Here is a 19,257-nt window from a genome sequence, read left to right as displayed (position 1 = left end):
CTCAAATCGACCTGCAGGCCGCTTTTCATTGGGGCCATGAGGGAAGAGGCAAGGGTTAGGCAACGTATATACAGTTTACATGTATGCTACGTAATTATCTTTGTGACCTCCCAAGTTATAATAGACCCTCTTGGCTGTAAGTAACAACTTCCAGGCCTCCAGTAGGCACCCTAGGGGGTGGGCTAATGAGTTTATCACACTCCAGCTGGCTACAGGGGAAGATCTTCTTCTTTTCAAACACTCAATTTTTTTTCACTTCAGAATAGTATATAATCATGCACTTAGTCTATTTTGTAGGGTATCAATAAGCTGAGGTTACATTACCTTCAAAACTGCAAGAAATCTTGCAAATATTACGTTTTTCACAAACTCTGGTGCAACTGTCATCAGACACCCCACTGTGCAGTCAGGCACACAAGACACTGATAAGCCAGATGTGGGCGTGTTTCCCTAGGAAGCATGGAGGTCCATGTAGGAAGATCACAGTTTGTAGACATCATCTGACATGTTTGTTTGATGCACTGATGTTGCAACTTCTCTCACTGAGCCTTGATATTCAATGCTAAAGGGTAGACTTAGCTTACTATGTAAAGAAATGGCAGGAAAATCTACTTTTTGTATTGTCCAAATATTACGTAGCATATAACGAATCTTTATTCCTTCCTTCCTTCCTTCCTTCATTCATTGATTCACTCGCTGTTGATTTATATGAATGAATGAACGAGCTTTATTATACGACATTTGTACTTGGTACAATGTAAGGCAACAGTAATAGATCCATTTATACAATGATACTACATATTCATAATGCGCCTTATCCCGACAGAAGGGAGCTGGTGTTGACTTGAGGGTACTGAACACCCCATCCTGCGGCTCGAGGGAAAGAAAGTCATCCCAACGTTGCTGTGAAAGTGCCAGCTACATCACACCCGTACTGACAGGATGAAGGTTTGTCTGTTTGTTTGAACCTTTGTTTATTCATGATTCAAGCTGAAATCAGCCTGCAGGCCGCTTTTCATTGAGGTCATGAGGGAAGAGGCAAGGGTCAAACAAAGTATATAACAGAGGTATACGTATAGTTTACATCATTTAAAGTCCTAATGAGTCTTATACGTCTATATACACACAAAGGTATTGTATCGCGTCATAGGAATCAAGAAGTTAAACTGATACGACTAGTTTGCTGCATGCTGGTGAAAAGCTTTCATGTGGAATCCACCATATTCCTTCCGCTCATCGTAACCTTTTTCTTATATGCCGTCTTTTTCTGTTAGCTAAACTCACTGACATGATGGCATATAAGACAAAGGTCACGATTTTCCCCATCAAGAGTCTACATTTTTCCCAGCAACCTCTCGTTTCTCATGCCAAGATGCTTATCCTAGGTATTTAACGATGTGTGCATCCAATCGATGTCGGGAGCGAAAATTAGCTCCACTTTACGATAGCAAAACCTATTTTGTTTTCGTTGGCGACCACGGGCGCTGCCATATTGGATGTGACGTCACGCCGGCGCCATCTTGTTCTATTCAGTTTAAGCATGCCCTACTGAGGCGTAGAGTTAGCCTTGGTTATGTAGAAAGACCGTAGCATTAAAATGCACTGTCGCTTTAATTTTCTTTTCCAGGAGCAGAGAAAACCCGTTTCCAAGGCAACCAAACTGCTATGGGTCCTGCTGGCGATGACGTCACATGTTACCCGGCATGCAGAGGGGCAGCCTGAGCGAGCGTGTGACAGTTCCGGACGCAGCGCCGCCTGTACGTGTGAGTCCGACTTTGGGTCCGTTTTCGGTTGCGGAAGGGACCTAACAGAACTGCCTTCATGGGTACCTACCGACACACTCTACTTCGACGTCACCGGAAGCAAACTGACGTCACTTCCGAGAGCGGCGTTCCAGCAACTGTCTAAGTTAAAAGTACTCACTCTGTCGCGTAATGAGATCTCTGAAATTCAGCTCGGAGCATTCGATGGTCTAGATGGTAGCCTGACTGAGCTGCGATTAGACAGGAATAAACTATCTAATCTGGAAGTGGGGACTTTTGAAGACTTGCCATTAGTGGAATCCTTAATGCTGAATGATAACATGCTGGCCGACTTGAGAGCGGGCGTTTTCCGAGGGTTAATAAGCATGGTGCGACTCGATCTCAACGGGAATCGTATAACAAGTCTTCCCGTGGGCGTTTTCTCCGACCTGCCGGCTTTACGTAGCATATATTTGGCAAGGAATGGTATAAAGAATGTAAACAACATTTTACCTTCGCTGCCTACTTTTGTATCAAGGCTAGATCTAGAAGGGAACAACATTCGTTTGGATCGTGGTGTCTTTGTGAGATTTGAGAATTTGACCACTTTGAATCTAAACGAAAACGGGTTCGGAAATCTAGAGGCTGGGGTGTTTAACGGACTGGTAGCACTCTCCAGACTCTACCTTAACGATAACAACATCACTTCCCTGGTCCAGGGACTTTTTCTCGGTCTTGAAAAATTAACCCTTTTGTCGGTGGAAAACAACCAGCTAGTCCAACTTAGCGGAAACAGTTTTGGGGATCACCCTTCGTTTAACGTCATCAGTTTTGAGAACAATAACATCTCAATGATAGAGGCTGATTTCTTTAGTAGATTCCCGACGCTAGGCAGTGTTAATCTTGAATCCAACAATCTCTCGTTCCTTCCTCCTGGAATATTCGACAGCCTCGTAGAGCTAGAGTTCCTTATACTAGAAAAGAACCGGCTAGAAATTCTCGATCCTAACCTTTTCCAAGACCTCCACAACGCTTGGTCCATCCAGTTGGGTTATAACAACATCAAAACCCTTCCCGATGGCATTTTTCGCGCGACAACGAGAATGCACTTCCTTCATTTAAACGACAACGCCTTGTCCTCGCTTCCGAAGGACATCTTCTCACCACTTTCTCAGCTCACGGGGCTCGCACTTGAGAATAACCAGCTAACCGTCATAGAAGACAGCACGTTCAAGTTACCGACGTTAGAATCTATACAGCTAAATGGGAATGCTCTAGCTAACATAAGCTGCAACATGTTTCCTACTACAAACATGTCGCTTTACGCAATAGACATAGACTGTACGTGTGAGTGGATTCCCGTGTATGACTGTCCTGAGTTTGAGTTCCTAGGTTCCAGAGTCACTTGCATCAAACCGAGAAAGTTATGGTACGACAAACTGGGTGAAATTTCGAAAGATGTTCTGACTTGTGGCGCTCCGAACACGGCCTGGTTTGGACGAACAGGTTGGTTTGGTTTGGCGAGTCTTGTCATGTTAGTTAGCGCGCTTAATAGTGTCTAACATAGACCAGTGTTTAAACACAGGTATCGTTGACATGTGTCCACCAATAATAGGTTAGAATACTTGGCCATCTTATATGTTATACAAAAATGTGCTATTATCAAAATACCAGACGTAAACACAGTATGATTGGTAGCTAAAGCTGGTATCGAACTGTCCAGAGTGCGCCAAATTACGCGAGGAGATTGCACCAACTTTGCGCCTCTTTGCGGCTGTCTGGGGGTAATTTGGCGCAAGTTCGCGCAGTGCAGTGAGAAACACGTATGATGTCATGATTTCCAACATTAGTGCACAATGTTGTCAACTTAGCTTTGTAATTATGGTACCTAGCATCGAGTTTTAATGTAGAACCTTTAAGAATTACAGTAACAATGGTCAGGTTATATGGTTTCATGATTTCCAGCATTATTGCACCAGCATGTTTTCAACTTATGTTTTGTATATGTAATTACAGTAGTTATAAATTTAATTAGCACCGAGTTTTGATCAACTGCCGAGAGCTTGAATCCTTTCAAGTAACTATATTGTTGCCATATGCAGAGTGTTTGTGTTAACTGGCTCTAAAAATAACATATGAACTACCCGATCGGGCTGTACACTTAGATTTGTGAGTTAAACATGTATCAAAAATTTAATAAAAACATTGAGACTCATGTTTGACCTGGAACTTCGCCTTCATGAGTCCTACCCAGATACCAAATATCACCACAATCCATCCAGAGGATATATAGTTAGCGTACGCTCACACACACACACACGCGCGCGCGCACACGCACACATGCACACAACACACCCAAAAAAACAATACCACCACGGAGGTGTGTAATCCTCTTGCTGCATTTAGCGTACAGTCCCGGCGTCCTACCGACAAACCCAGAACCCACCCATCCCGCCTGTACAGGTCTTCATATGATGACATTTTCCTACAAACAGACAGCTGGGAAACCCTACCAATTTTACCTCCAAACATCTGCTGTGAGATTTCAGATATTAAACGTTTGACCGACCCTGAAAGGAGAATCACAGAAGGGAATCCAAATCCACATCTTACACACGCTTACATCGAGCTGTACGGGGCGAGGTAGGTCCCATATTTGATAGACCCACTTTGCTATATAAACGATAAAAGATTATTAAGATATCTACATACACGTAGAATAAAGAGGCCGGTCTGATCGCTTGTAGGGCCTTGATAGGCAATGTAGCTATAGACCGTATTTGTAGACCATGTTATTCGTGGCGGCTACTGTATGTATTAGTGTATCATGATTGGACATGTTGAACAGTGCATGCGCCTGCTAACAGGTAAAAAACAGCACTTTATTTGTGGTTCTAGACCAGATTTTATGTCTTTACTATGTACTTATTCGGTGTATGTGTGATCGGTGTGGTTTAGAGAGGCGTAAATTGAGGTCAGACGCTGCAAGACTGGTCTCGAGAAAATTTAGTGTTGTCGAGAATCTCGGTCAGCGGACTAGCTAGGGGATTTAATTGGATTGGTAGATACGGGGAAGGTTCACTGATGCTCTGCTGTGAAGGTATATCAGAGTCTTATCTGGAGCGTACTTACATGATGATGATGATGATGGTGGTGGTGGTCTTGATGATGATGATGATCTTTACAAAATCTGCTGATATATTTCCTAGCCTTGTTTACTTGTTTACTTCGGAATGTTGCCATGAATATCTAAATTATTACGTGCTGTGATACTGTGGTGTATAAGAATCAATAAAAGCAGTGTTACTAAATCGTACAAACAAACAAACAAACAAATATGTCATTCATTCATTCATTTGTCCCCCGACAGAAGAGACCACACCACACCGTGGCGCATGCGCAGGAGAGTCCACCCAACGTTACCATGACAGATCCAGGTTCCACACAACAATAGGACTGACAATGCAGGTATCGTATTCAGTCGTTACCAGCGTCCGGATATATATACACAAGCTTTGTATTGACGTTGGTATGATTATGATTTGAATCCCCTGTGACCATATGTTGGAGGGTAATTGGATTAAGAAATGGCATATTCGGGTGCTTAAGTAATTACAGACATGCGCTGATATCCAACATGGCGCAGATGACGTCAAATGAAAAGCCAGCTGGCTGTATAAGACGACAATTGTCACCATGATTTTTGGCTACTTGTTGTTGTCGATGTCCTTGTTTAATGTCTATTTTTTTTCCGCTAGACGTGGACACAGTCTCAGCTACGTGCTTGTGTAAATGGTGTCCTTGTTATGCATATTCCCAGTTGCTCTCTGATGTCTGCATCGAGTCGGCGTGTGGATCGATAACGTTGCTTACCACTATGTGATAGCAAAACCTCTCTTTTTTTCGTTGGCGCCCATGGGCGCTGCCATGTTGGATTTTACGTCACGCCGGCGCCATGTTGTTCCTCTGTCTGAGTACGGTTATACCTAGGTGGTTTACAAGAAACCGGGTACACTACAATCAGGATCTATACACAACCAGAATAGGTCAAAGTAAAATTTTAAAAACGACCCGTATAGATACCCTGCAAATGATGTGGCCCCGTTTGCGCCTGTGCCCGTAGCGGTAGCCCCGGTCTGCCTCTGAAGCCGCAGATTTTCCCGGTGATGTCGCAGGGGCACCTCTCGGTGTTCTTACGCCGTCTATTTACTGCCGGGTCCCGGTTTGATTTTAACTCCGAGTTAGAAAGTTGGTGATGATGTTAAAAAGGTTCAGGGTCCCGGCCCTGCCCCTAACTAGCCCGTAGCTTCATGGTGTCCCACTGCGCCCAATAGCTGTCACGCCCTAAAGTGCAGAAAAGCAACCAATAAATTACCCTGAAGGGACCCTTTTTTTTAGTCTCCAAGCAGACGCTATGGTGCCTTAGGGATAGTATCAAAGCTGGCAAAGTAGTATAGCAGGCCAAAGGTAGTCAAACGGGCACCAGAGCCGGCTATACTCCTTGGCCAGCTTTGATACTGTCCCGTGTCACTAAGGCATTGTGGGAAGGATCAGTTATAACACAGCCCCACATGGCATTATTGGTGTCGCGCCTTGGAGACAGAAGGTCACACCATAACTGCTCCTGCCTTGTAGTGAGTTTTACGCGCGGATGTCACCTCAGTTAGCTGGGGTTAGAAGAGTAGAGCCACAGGAACGCATCCTTGCTACGGATGGAACGTCGAGGGGCTGTATTGATAAGTTTCTTGGTTTCGTCTTTCCACTGTTTTGAGGGTCAAGATGAGATGTTCCTGTCACTGGGACACCGATGGCTGGTTTTCCTCCTCCATACATCCCACTGCAAGGACCAGGAAATTGGGTTTCTTTGATGAGACATTTTTCCCTATGTCCTGTGAGGTACAGTAACTTACCGATTCCAATTTTGATCTGTGGACATACATAGTGGATCACGGAGCAAGGAGTAACTTACTAAAGGCTCTCATACTGCCAGAGATTGTGATCTGAGTCATGTCAGAGTTGAAGATTTTCAACTGTTCTGTTGCTTCCCACATTAACTGCCTGTTGTTGACATGCATTGCGTTACCATTGTCTCCTGTGTACAACAATGTTTGCCTGCTAATAAGGAATACTTTTGTAGCAAGGTTTTAAGTTTGGCTCACAGAAGGTTTAAGGCCAACATGGGGGGCCTTGTTGCAAAGATGTGTGTATCTGGCTGATCTGGCTCTTATCTCAGATTGGAAGAGCACATATGTGGCACGTCAGGGGTGCCAGGGGTGATTCGTTTATAGTAAGTGAGGGACAAGCAGGGCATTCAGCTCAGAATGTGCATTTTTCTATTGTACTCAAAGAGGGAAACATTTGTATACGTTTGTGTGATAATAGGAAAGGAGGCCATCTGATTACTTCTATGGTGAAAAAGGAGTTGTTGTATGTGTTCCCTCAGATTTGCTATCGGTCAATTACAGTCGGCAACAGTTTGATCCATCTGTGATCCGTCGGTGAGGATTGAGTTTTGTGCCGTGATTGATAATGAGCCGTGTTTACTGTCATGTGCCAGGACCATTTTGGTGTGAGTGGTCCCAACCAAAGAGAAATAAAGATTTTCGGTAAAATCCTACCGGGGAAAGTTTGCGCTCCCCAACTGAAAGTGAATGTTTTTGCCTGGTATGAGCTTGGTGCTCCCCGAACAAACGTGAATGTTTAAAATATCGGGTATGAGCTTAATTGGTGCTCCCCGAACAAACGTGAATGTTTAAAATACCGAGTATGAGCTTAATTGGTGCTCCCCGAACACTTTGAATGTGAATGTGTAAACTTACCGGGTATGAGCTTAATTGGTGCTCCCCGAACACTTTGAATGTGAATGTGTAAACTTACCGGGTATGAGCTTAATTGGTGCTCCCCGAACACTTTGAATGTGAATGTGTAAACTTACCGGGTAGGAGCTTAATTGGTGCTCCCCGAACACTTTGGATGTGAATGTGTAAACTTACCGGGTAGGAGCTTAATTGGTGCTCCCCGAACACTTTGGATGTGAATGTGTAAACTTACCGGGTAGGAGCTTAATTGGTGCTCCCCGAACACTTTGGATGTGAATGTGTAAACTTACCGGGTATGGGCTCGGTGCCCCCCGAACGCAAGCGAATGTTTAAACTTACGTGTGGGCTTGGTGCCCCCCGAATAATCGAATTTTTAAACTGACCGAGTGGGAGTTTGGACTCCCTGTCCAAAAGTAAATGAAAACTTGGTTTAAACGTGCCGGGTAGAAGCCGGGCGGCAAGCAGTGGACGACAGATCTGTTTCAGCAAGGAGGTTGAAAGAGGGGATGGTTTCAGGTTTGCTTACAATAATACAAACTTCCTGGCAGGACGTTCAAGTCCTCCCAGAAACTTGATCAATAACTTGGATGTACGAGTGGGCTAGTATTGTTTGTGTTTTCCGGAGTTGTAACCCCGGCCAAGATGAAGAATGAAACAATGCGGTTGGGAGTTGGGACATGCAGGTGTTCTCATAGGTTTAAAAATTTGCAAATGGTCGGGCAGACGTTGTCACCCGAATACAGATTCGTGGACGCACGTTTAGTTTATGACACATCATTCAAGCTGTGTTTTCACAAACAGTACTGCTGAAATAAGAGAGAAAGAAAGGAAAAAAAAAAAAGGAGAGAGACTTGACAGGATGCCCGAGCGAAGAGTATGACCGCCATTGAATTCTCAGAGGGAAAATACATGGTATGCTAGGGTCTGCAACCCAGAAGATATCATATTGCAAACGGACGGGCAAAATACCTGGGAAAGCGTACGGACTCAACTGACCGTAGACTTGCGGATGGAGATATACTACTATCGAGTACTAGGAACATGTGTGGCGGGCAAAGACGCTCGCCGGAGAGTGCAAACATTTGATCTGATGTTGCGATAACATTGTAACAGACACTAACACACCGTTGTGTAGGTAATGTTCATGTCTTCCTACCCCTAACCTCTTCCTCGCCTCTCGCTGGTTCGTTCCGACTACTGAGTTCGGCCAGAGTGAGGTGGGGTCCATGAATGCATGCCTGAGTAATATACTAGTAGTGTACAAGTGTTTAGACATGTTATGTGGCGCATATTTTCAATGTGTTAACAAATAGATCAACCATCTGGAAGAAATGCTAACAAACCCCTGTGGAGACGAGATAATACAGAAAGACAGTGCGAAGGGCTGATGAATCTGTGAGACAGCAGCATAATTGATCAAACTGTCAGGACATCTTTATTTGACAATGTGTCAGCAGCACATATGACAGATAAAGAGACAAACAATAGGCAAGACAAGACAGGACCCCCCACCCCCATGGTGATTTTGTGTTTTCAATAATGTTACATGTGGCACTTAGGCTGGGCAGATTTGCTGCATGTGTGGACGACGATACCTTGTCATAGATAACGATGATGAACAGTCGAGCTGTTGCATCCGGAATGAGCAGAGGCTCCGAAATGACAATCTTGGGCTAACCAAAGTATTCGGACTGGGTAATGTTAGGTCCCTATACATGTGTATACCTGGAATGATGAAATGTGTGGGTTTCCGTAGACTTGATTGAATGTAAGACTGGCAGACTCAAGTGTCCCGGCTGGACAGAGGTGACCACGGACCAGAAATAAACTTCTGGGTAGGATTTTTTATTTCTGAGAGTGTGACGCTAAATGGGTAAACGAGCACAACGTATATCAACGGCGAATGTCATTCGAAGGTAGAGGGAGAAAACTGCCCAAACTATACATAAGTTGTATATATGTATATAGGACTGGTAAATGTACCAACTATCAAACATTGAAGAGAGAGGGAGAGAAAAAAAAAAAAAAAAAAAGGTGTAATAGACTTCCATCCTCAAGTATAGGTCTGAGAGTAAACAAGACTGGCAGCTAGTCGCATATGAAAAGCAATGTGTAACACGTCGACTCACGGTTACATAACCGGCTGTGTCAGCGCACCTCGAGCTTGGACCTACAGACATTGGTACATTACGCGCAAGGGTCAAACACCAGCTACCAAAGCTCTGACGTGGCGGCAAGGTCCCCAGATCGTTCGGGAACATATTCATTACAGGGCCCTCCTTCCCAGGATCGGCCAGGTGTTGGGATGGCTTCTCCCACAGGGGTGGTAATTCTAACAATTTGGTGGAAATTCTTGCGGAAAGATGGCAATGACAGGAGTTGAGGGAGATATACAAACGGTGAGAAATACCCGCCTCGAGTCGAGAGACAGTGAGAATCACTGTTCTGGGAAGAGACTTCACTTATCACCCGTACAATATTCAACAAAAGGCTAGGATGGGAAAAAACTCAAACCCATTGACTCATTGGTCAACTTTTTCATTGGGGGAACAAGAGGAGCACACATTATAGACCAAAACATTTGGCCTGTAGGGTGGCTGCTGTAGGGGGCTGTTCGTGAGTCCTATTAAACATGTTAAATATTGGCGGAGAGCGGTGTCTGTTCAAGAAATGAGAGCATTTCGGTTTAGACTGGTTTCTTGATGTTGAAGGAAAATACGAAGGCGAGAGATGTCATGCCTATATCACCGCATTGATAGAAAACACAAGACAAAGAATCAAAACACATCTGGGACACACCGGCATAGGCCACCATAAAACACACGACTCGATAGCACAACAGGCATGACAAGAGGGAAGCAAGGCAATAAGATTTTCCTATTTCCTCATTGATGGGGACTACAACCGGTGTCATGTTGACAGAAGCGCCGAAGTGATTCCACCAGCAAGGCGCACGCGAGGTACGGTGCTGTGGTTGGTGTATGAGTCGGAACTGGTCAGGGAATGGTTGGTGCAATTACAGTAGATAAGCCCTGAATCTCACCATTCATGAAACTCATATTGAGCAGAGTGGTGGAACAAGCAAACACAAACTTCGAGCACACAGACGCCTGGTACTTGATCATTGGTGAAGGTATAGGCCGGAAAACGGGCGGTATTTAGGGGTCGGTCCCATATATCAGCCCTTCCAAGCCTCACAGCGGCACAAAGAAAAAAAAAAAAAACAAGGTCAGAATATTTTCATTAGAGATAAGAGTTTTATATCAAGAGCAGAGCAAGGTATGGAGGAAGAACAGACAGCTGCCGTAAGTCACGTGACGGAGGTGTCAACCGGAATCAATTTGACTGGTCGTAAATGTGTGGTACACCTTACTTTGTGCACACATAGAAAGAAAAAAGAAAAATGTCGATTGCTGTTACAAACGACAAACGGGCCTTCAGTCAAAGACGGACCGGTCATTTCTTTTCAAACACAGCCAAAATAGCCACAATTGCTCTTTCTAAAATCTGTGTCGTAGGAAAGAAGCTGATTGACGATTGTCAGACTCTGGGGGAATAGAACGTGCAAGCAAGGGTTGATAAGCAGGTCAGGTGTAGTAGTACAACGGCCGGCAACTTGGAGGTAACGTAGTGAAGAAGCCGACCGAATATGTCGTCTTTGTGACACTAGCATGGTCTTTGTGACAAAACTGGCATGGACATGCCAGCAAGTGTACTACAGAGATGTTGAAAGAGATAAGAAGAAAGGAGGGACATGCTAGTCCATCAGAATCTTCCACTGCGAGTGTAGATCTCCACCAAACAGGAAATACATCACTAGAAGTGACTTACAAGGCACGTGCCCAACGAACACAGAGTACAAAGGCCGAAAACAAATCTAGATGAGCCACAACGGGTGGAACAGTCTAACCCCCATGATCGAGAGAGACCGGACCCACGTTTGATATCACCTACAGCCGGACAGAACCTAGCTGACCCACATGACGGATGGACAACATCCCGGCCAGCAAGGGTGGGGAAACAAGACAGGACAAAGAAACAAGACAGGACACGAGGTTTCATATAACAACAGATGTAAAGAACACATCGGGTAACACATATAAGAATATCTGGGGGGTACGACATGGGGGCACCAGTCGGCACATATGGAGAAGAAACAACCCAATGTGTAAGTACGCGTACATGGACATTCGTGTTATGCTGAGATCCACGATCAGCGAGATCCGAGGGAGAAAAGTAAATCAGCGAGAGGCGAGGGAGAGAAGTACAAAGGGGTAGGAAGACAGTAGAAGTGAAAAGGGTTAGGAAGACAGATAGATAGAAGAGGAAGAGTAATACAGTAGAAGCCAATGAATTGCACACCCCATCTGCCAGCGTATTTCGGGCAGTTATCTGGGGCGGGGCAACAACGCCAAGTTTTTCAGCTGGACCGTATACGTACCGGTTTGGGATCCCGTAACAGAAGTGTGCAGTAATTCGTGGAGCAATTAACTGGCTTCTACTGTATTGTGAGTATTGGAAGAAGGGGTATAGAAAATGACATTTAGGAGCGTCTGATAGGGCGATAGGGTGGAGCCCCGGTCATTACCAACCATAACTTATCCTGAACAGAAGGCCTTAGTGCTCGGGATTTGGTACTGTCCCGTGTCACTAAGGCATTGTGGGAAGGATCAGTTATAACACAGCCCCACATGGCATTATTGGTGTCGCGGGGCAGGGATTGGAGGTGAGCCATAGTGCGAGATGGGGGGTTACATGCAGTCCAGTTGGAGGTCAGAATTGTTTATTGTTAAAAAAAAAAAAAAATTAAAAAAAAAGGCCCTTCATTGCCTGGATTTCCAGGTCAACAGTAGGTTAAATTAACAGAAAAATTGACTGGAAGTTCATTGCGAAGGGGTTTGAGAACAAATTTTCAGTGGACTGGTCCATTGAATTAGGGTGGTGTCCGTTCAAAGCTTGCAAGTGAGCATTAATATAACTAAACTATACCGTTGCCGTTTTGGTCAATTTAGACAAGTCCACGCTACAAGTGATTAGTTTGTATGTCTTTTTATAGAAATCTGAATAGCAACTGGTGTGATATCAGGGTATGAGATAGCCAGCTGTGCCATAGGAAGGATTTACCGACAGCGCCTAGCTTCAGATCAAGGATCAGATTTAGCGATTTGTTGTGCTTAAGAAACTCGTTATGTCTTGTAACCTAGAAAAGAAGAAGAAGAAAAAAAAAAAAAAGCAGATGACATCCGCGCGTAGCACTTTGCTTCTGTTCAGGCCTCGACCGAAGCCCCCCGGTCATTACCAACCATAACTTATCCTGAACAGAAGGCCTTAGTGCTCGGGATTTGGTACTATCTCTAAGGCACCGTAGGGTCTGTTTGGAGACAACCTTTTTTTTTCAAAATGGGGCCATAGCATTAGCTTTGTTGTGCTGAACGAACTTGACGTTAAAAAGCGCTGTCTCCCTGCCTTCTCCAGGGTCAAAAAGGAACCATCTCCGGCTGCTACAGTTTGGTCAAACTGCTGTGGGTCCTGCTGGCGATGACGTCACATGTTACCCGGCATGCAGAGGGGCGGCCCGAGCGAGCGTGTGACAGTTCCGGCCGCAGCGCCGCCTGCACCTGCTACGACGACACCGTCTCCTGCACACGCGGCGCAGACTTAGCAGAACTGCCGTCAGGTATACCGACCGACACCACCAACCTCGACCTCACTGGAAACAAGCTGACTTCACTTCCGAAAATGGCCTTCCAGCAACTGTCCCGTCTTAATCTCAACGGGAATCGTATAACAAGTCTGCCTGTCGGCGTTTTTTCCGACCTGCCGGCTTTACGTAGCATATACTTGGCAAGGAATGGTATAAGAACTTTAGACAACGTTTTACCTTCGCTGCCTACCCTTGTATCAAGGCTAGATCTAGAAGGGAACAATATATCTAGATTAGATCGCGATGTCTTTGCGAGATTTGAGAATTTGACCGCTTTGAATCTAAACGAAAACGGGTTCGGAAATCTAGAGGCTGGGGTGTTCAACGGGCTTGTAGCACTCTCCAGACTCTACCTTAACGATAACAACATCACTTCCCTCGCGCAAGGTCTTTTTCTCGGACTTGAAAAATTGAGGCGTTTGTCTGTTGATAACAATCAGCTTGTTCAACTAAACGGAAATGTTTTTGGCGATCATCCTTCGTTTAATGTCATCAGTTTTGAGAACAATAACATCTCAATGATAGAGACTGATTTCTTCAGTAGATTCCCGACGCTAGGCAGTGTTAATCTTGAATCCAACAATCTCTCGTTCCTTCCTCCTGGAATATTCAATAACCTCGCAGAGTTAGAGTTCCTCCGACTAGAAAAGAACCGACTAGAAAGTCTCGATGCTAATCTTTTCCAAGACCTCCGCAACGCCTGGTCCATCCAATTGGGTTATAACAACATTAAAACCCTTCCCGACGGCATTTTCCGTGCAACAACGAGGCTGCATTTTCTTCATCTGAACGACAACGCGTTGTCCTCGCTTCCAAAGGACATCTTCTCACCACTGTCTAAACTCATGGGGCTCGAACTTGAGAATAACCAGCTAACCGTCATAGAAGACAGCACGTTCAATTTACCGACGTTAGAATCTATACAACTGAATGGGAACCCACTAGTTAACATAAGCTGCAAAATGTTTCCTACTACGAATATGTCACTTTACGCAATAGACGTAGATTGTACGTGTGAGTGGATACCCGTGTATGACTGCCCTGAGTTTGAGTTCCTCGGTTCCAGAGTCACTTGCATCAAACCGAGAAAGTTATGGTACGACAAACTGGATGAAATTTCGAAAGACGTTCTGACTTGTGGCGCTCCGAGCACGGCCTGGTTTGGACGAACAGGTTGGTTTGGTCTGGCGAGTGCTGTCATGTTGGTTAGTGTACTTACCGGTGTTTAACTCAAGATATTATTCAAACACAATTCAATCTCTACAACTGGATAAAAAACAGATATTTACTTCCGGACGTTTCGAGTGACATCCATCACCCTTCTTCATCGTCACTAGAATGAACTAGCAGAACAATTCCATACAAGTACAGCTAACTAGAAAAACTGGTTTAACCACTAACTCGTTAGGATCATATGCAAAAAATCACTCAAATGTAAATCATGTTAGGATAGTTCCCTATGGTCAGACAACACCATGGGGAAAATTATTGTCCTGGATGTCATTCGAAACGTCCGGAAGTAAATATCCGTTTTTTCTCCAGTTGTAGTGATTGAATTGTGTTTGAATATTGTTTACCTGGATGTCTAACCTTCATAAACTCAAGATATTGTTACGTATATTTACCAGTAAAACTGCATCACAATCTTATATGCTGTAGTGATGATGCACTTCTATTACTGTGTAAAATGTAGACGCAGTTTAATATGGTTATGAAGGCTGAAGATGTACAAACTTAAAGTGCATGAAAATGTGCATGAGAGAGAAATGCTCTTACGTGATTTCCAGCATTAGGCCACATCAATTTAATTTCTTGGTTCACGGATTCGCTCGCTCCTATTTTTTGGGAAAAAAATAAAAATAAAAATTACCACTCAGCAAGTTTTCACCATTAATGAAGCCATTCATCAACTTTCTGGTGTAGCAAATTGTCCTTTATATCATAAGCTCCTTAAAGCGTGGGTACAGGTGCTGTTACTGTACAATAATAGTGTTTTTGTATTTTTTTCAAGTTGAAAACTTTTTTTCGTTATGTTTTGGATTAGCCGTTACCTTGACCCCAACCATTTTACAATTTTTATTTTTATTTCGCCCTTTCGCTCCATATTTTTCATGAAAAAATCCGTGAACCAAGAAATTAAATTGGTGTTGCCTTAATGCACAATGTTTTCAACTTAGTTTTGTAAGTAGGCTATTAATAGCACCGACTTTTAAACAACTGCTTAGAGCTTGAATAGTTCCAATTAACAATATTGTTACCGTATGCAGAGTGTTAGCTAGTTCGTAAAGTAGCCTATAAAGTACTTGGACTGTAAACCTAGATTTGTGAGTTTAAGTATATTGAAAAGTATAATAAAAACATTAAAAGTCGCCAGGAGACTCATGGTTGACCTTGAACTTCGCCTTTACACGTCCTGCCCAGATACCAAATGTCACCACAATACAGCCAGAGGTCGTATAGATTTGCTGACCACATGTATCCGAAAACACAAACACACAGACAGACACACACACACGCACGCACACCAAAGATAGTATCTCATTTGCATGTATGTAGCTTTAGCAACTGGTTTCATCACATTTGGAAATGGTACGGTATTTGCAGCATTTGTGCCATGTGAAGTTCATCAACCTCTAAGCAGAGGTAAGGATACGGGAAGTTGGGGAGAAATTGCGCAGATGCCCCAAATCACCTCGGAGCGTTCCATGTTTGACAAACACCCCGCGAATACAATCGAGTATGAAGCAAGTCCCTTCCAAAACCTTTCACAACCTTTTAAGACAATCTTTAATTAAAGCGTCGTTGGCTATCATTAGTTTTACGTCAAAGCGTTGCTGACTCTCCTTAATCTACCGTTAAGCAATGCCAGGATTCCCCCATGCAGACCCTCGTTGCACATGACCGTGACACCATCAGGGGCCACCATAAGGGTTTACATCGGGCCATTCTCAGGGACGCCAAGCTCTGGTGAGTCAAGCCGTAGTGTCACAACCATTGCATATGTTGTACGTTCCAAAAGGTCACAAACGCAACATCGCTTCCTTGTAGGTCCTTCATAGCCTCTACCAGGCTCCACAGGGCGCTAGAGAAATAGAAATTGTCCAGATAAGACGGGAAACACGCCAGAGGACTGAAATGGCCGAGGAGCACAGTTTCCAACTGCACTGGCGTGTTTTCTGTCTTATTTGGCTAATTTCTACTATTTTTCCAGCACCCTATGGAGCCTGGTAGAGGTTATGTCCTTTATGTTTGGCTTGCCTTGTGTAAGGGTGGACTTGATTTAATTATTGAAGGGCTCTATGTGAGGCGTAGCCAGTAGCTTTAGTTTATTTCACCGTGAACCCTAGCTGCCCCGCTCTGTACATGTGAATTCTTTATCATGATTATTATTATAGGTTGCTCTGATTTTAGTAGCATGTTATTTGCTATCCTGAATTGATCGTTAAGCGTTGTTCACAATGTAACGTTAGATGTTTAATACATGAGTGTTTCAGTATAGCACACTGAGCTCGAGTCCTTTACTGTTACAGCGGAAATTCGTTTGATGGGAGGTGGGGTGTCACACGGGGTGACCCAGGTCACATTCGGATACAGACGTATACAGATACAGAGGCTGGGTCGCCAACCATTGGACTGTACGCTCTCCAACTGCTAAAATCACCCTAGATTTGCGTTACAAATTACTTTTAAGTAAGAATACTGCAGTAACCGCCTCCCTTCTCTGTTCCACAGAATGCCAAACGGGTGCACATTTCAGGCATCGTGACCTTGCTCCGAACCAGAAATAGCCAACGTCACAGCAAGGCATCTTAATTACTCAAACGAGCGATGAAGATGCAGGTATTGGATTACACATATTTTACTTTATATAGCCCAAAATATGAGAGAACTAATCTCCAGGCAGATCTGCCGGTGGCATGATAAGGAGTTTGGCTGGCCAAGGAGCGTTTCCTGTGGCTCAGACGACTCCTTGGCCAGCTAAACTCCTGATAGCTAGCCAACGGTAGATCTGCCTGGAGATAGGTCCTCTCATAATTGGGCTATACACACCCGGGCCGCCAGATCACAACCCGGCAACGTAAACCACTACACCAAAAGTCCCTACAGTCCCTACATGCTTTGCATTGTCGGTCTGGAGGTGCTTGAATACCACTGTTACATATAGGGACCGACTTATTTGTTCTTGCTTCCCATGACATTGAATTGCCATTTACTCCAGAGTGGCTGTCGATCAATTTATCGGTTGCATTCTATAATTCCAGGGCCTGAGAGCTTTCACCATGTCCTTCCTCAAGGCCGTCGGAACAATATGTGCACTGCTTCTGATGACGCATCTGATGCCTGTGCACGGAGAACCCGTGGTAGCCTGTAGGGGTCCCGGAGAGAGTCTGGCCTGCAAATGCCTGGACCAGTACGTGTCCTGCGACTATGATGACCTGACGGAGGTACCGACCGGTGTGCCAAACAACACTGCCACTCTAATACTCTGGGGGAACAAAATCACGTCGATTCCGACAACAGCCTTTGCGAACCTCCCCCTGTTAAACAGCATACAGCTTTCTGGTAACAAGATATCGTCTGTGGACGTGGGGGCATTCGATTGGGCAGCCGAATCTCTCACTCGGCTTGTTTTAAATAATAACAAGTTAGAGGCTTTGGAGGTTGGTGTCTTTCGAAACCTCTCAAAATTAGCTTACTTAGACCTCGAAGACAACTTGATATCAAGCTTCAGTGTCGAGCTCTTTCGAGGGCTGTCCAGTCTATTATCCATTGATCTCAGTGAGAATAGGATATCTTCTCTGCCTGTTGGTATTTTCGCGGGCATGCCAGCATTGAGTAAAGTAATGTTAGCCAGGAATAATATAAAGAGCATAGACAACGTTCTAGCTGTCCTACCATCCACTCTTGAGTCTTTAGATTTAAACGGTAACTCTGTGGGGAACCTACGAGCTGGTGTGTTCAGCGGGTTTCCCAAACTCGAGTCGCTGAAACTTGAAGCAAATGAAATGGATTCTCTTCCGAAAAACCTTTTCCTTGGCCTCGACAAGTTGATTTTACTACATCTCGACAACAATATGCTTGTTGAGCTCAACCGTAGCAGCTTTGGAGATCACCCCAGACTCCAACACTTTAGTTTTGCCAACAATTCCATCGTAAGGATTGAGCGAGGATTTTTTAGTACATTTCTTAAGTTGAGGCAAATAGATCTTTCGGGAAACGATCTCTCAAGTCTAACTCCCGGGATATTTGATAACCTTACTTATCTCAAATTCCTTCATCTGGAAGGCAATATGCTAGATAATCTCGATGCTAACGTCTTCAGAGGCCTTGAAGACCTCTGGTATTTGTTTCTACAGGAAAATGACATAAAAAGCCTGCCTTCTACCATTTTTTATGGTTTGAGAAACCTCAAAGTTCTATACCTCCACACTAACGAGCTCACGGTGATAGAGAACGGTACTTTTAGCGACCTCCCAAAACTAGAAGACATCTATCTGGAGAAAAACCCGCTGGTGAACATCACCTGCGACGTGCTTCCTTCACAGAACGTATCGACGAAGTTGTGGGAAGTTGACGTTGACTGCACGTGCGAGTGGAAACCCATGTACGATTGCCCGGAGTTCCCCTGGTTCGATTCCATTGTGACGTGTATAAGTCCGATCCGTTGGTTCGGCAATTCGCTTGACGAAATCCCAAAAAATGCCCTGACTTGTGCCGCTACTAGAATGGTTGGCCTCAACCCTATAGGCATGGCTGCTTTGTGTCTAATATCCTTGTATGTCACGTTGAATGGCTAGGCAAGTGGACACAAGATCAAGAGATCACGAGTTCGAGTCCCGTGTTTGTTGCTACTGACTACGTATTTATGAAGGTTATACATCCAGGTAAACAATATTCAAATACAGTGGAAGCCGCTTAATTGCACACCCAATTTGACAGCGAATTCCGTGCAATTATCCGGCTTGTGCGTTAATGCGAAGTTACACAGTTG

At 44.4% G+C, this 19,257-nt stretch overlaps 2 protein-coding genes across 2 annotated transcripts; both read left to right on the top strand.

Annotated features, from left to right (window-relative positions):
• The first annotated feature begins 1,631 nt into the window (after positions 1–1,631).
• On the top strand, positions 1,632–15,199 carry LOC118424426 (leucine-rich repeat-containing protein 15-like). The gene is made up of 2 exons (XM_035832990.1): positions 1,632–1,660; positions 13,079–15,199. The coding sequence occupies exon 2, from the start codon at positions 13,100–13,102 to the stop codon at positions 14,492–14,494; it is 1,395 nt and encodes a 464-aa protein (XP_035688883.1). The 5' UTR covers positions 1,632–1,660; positions 13,079–13,099; the 3' UTR covers positions 14,495–15,199.
• A 936-nt stretch (positions 15,200–16,135) lies between these two features.
• Positions 16,136–19,162, top strand: LOC118424662 (leucine-rich repeat-containing protein 15-like). The gene is made up of 3 exons (XM_035833320.1): positions 16,136–16,232; positions 16,998–17,105; positions 17,528–19,162. Exons 2-3 carry the CDS (start codon positions 17,094–17,096, stop codon positions 19,061–19,063), a joined length of 1,548 nt encoding a protein of 515 aa, XP_035689213.1. The 5' UTR covers positions 16,136–16,232; positions 16,998–17,093; the 3' UTR covers positions 19,064–19,162.
• The last annotated feature ends 95 nt before the right edge of the window (positions 19,163–19,257 follow it).

This window comes from Branchiostoma floridae, chromosome 10 (genome assembly GCF_000003815.2).
Source record: "Branchiostoma floridae strain S238N-H82 chromosome 10, Bfl_VNyyK, whole genome shotgun sequence".
NCBI classification, from domain to species: domain Eukaryota; kingdom Metazoa; phylum Chordata; class Leptocardii; order Amphioxiformes; family Branchiostomatidae; genus Branchiostoma; species Branchiostoma floridae.
Note: the sequence above shows the minus strand (reverse complement) of the source record. Positions and strands in the feature narration are given on the sequence as shown.

Excerpts from the sequence above, each read along its gene's own strand:
- LOC118424426 (XM_035832990.1), top strand. The coding sequence starts at position 13,100 with ATGACGTCACATGTTACCCGGCATGCAGAGGGGCGGCCCGAGCGAGCG.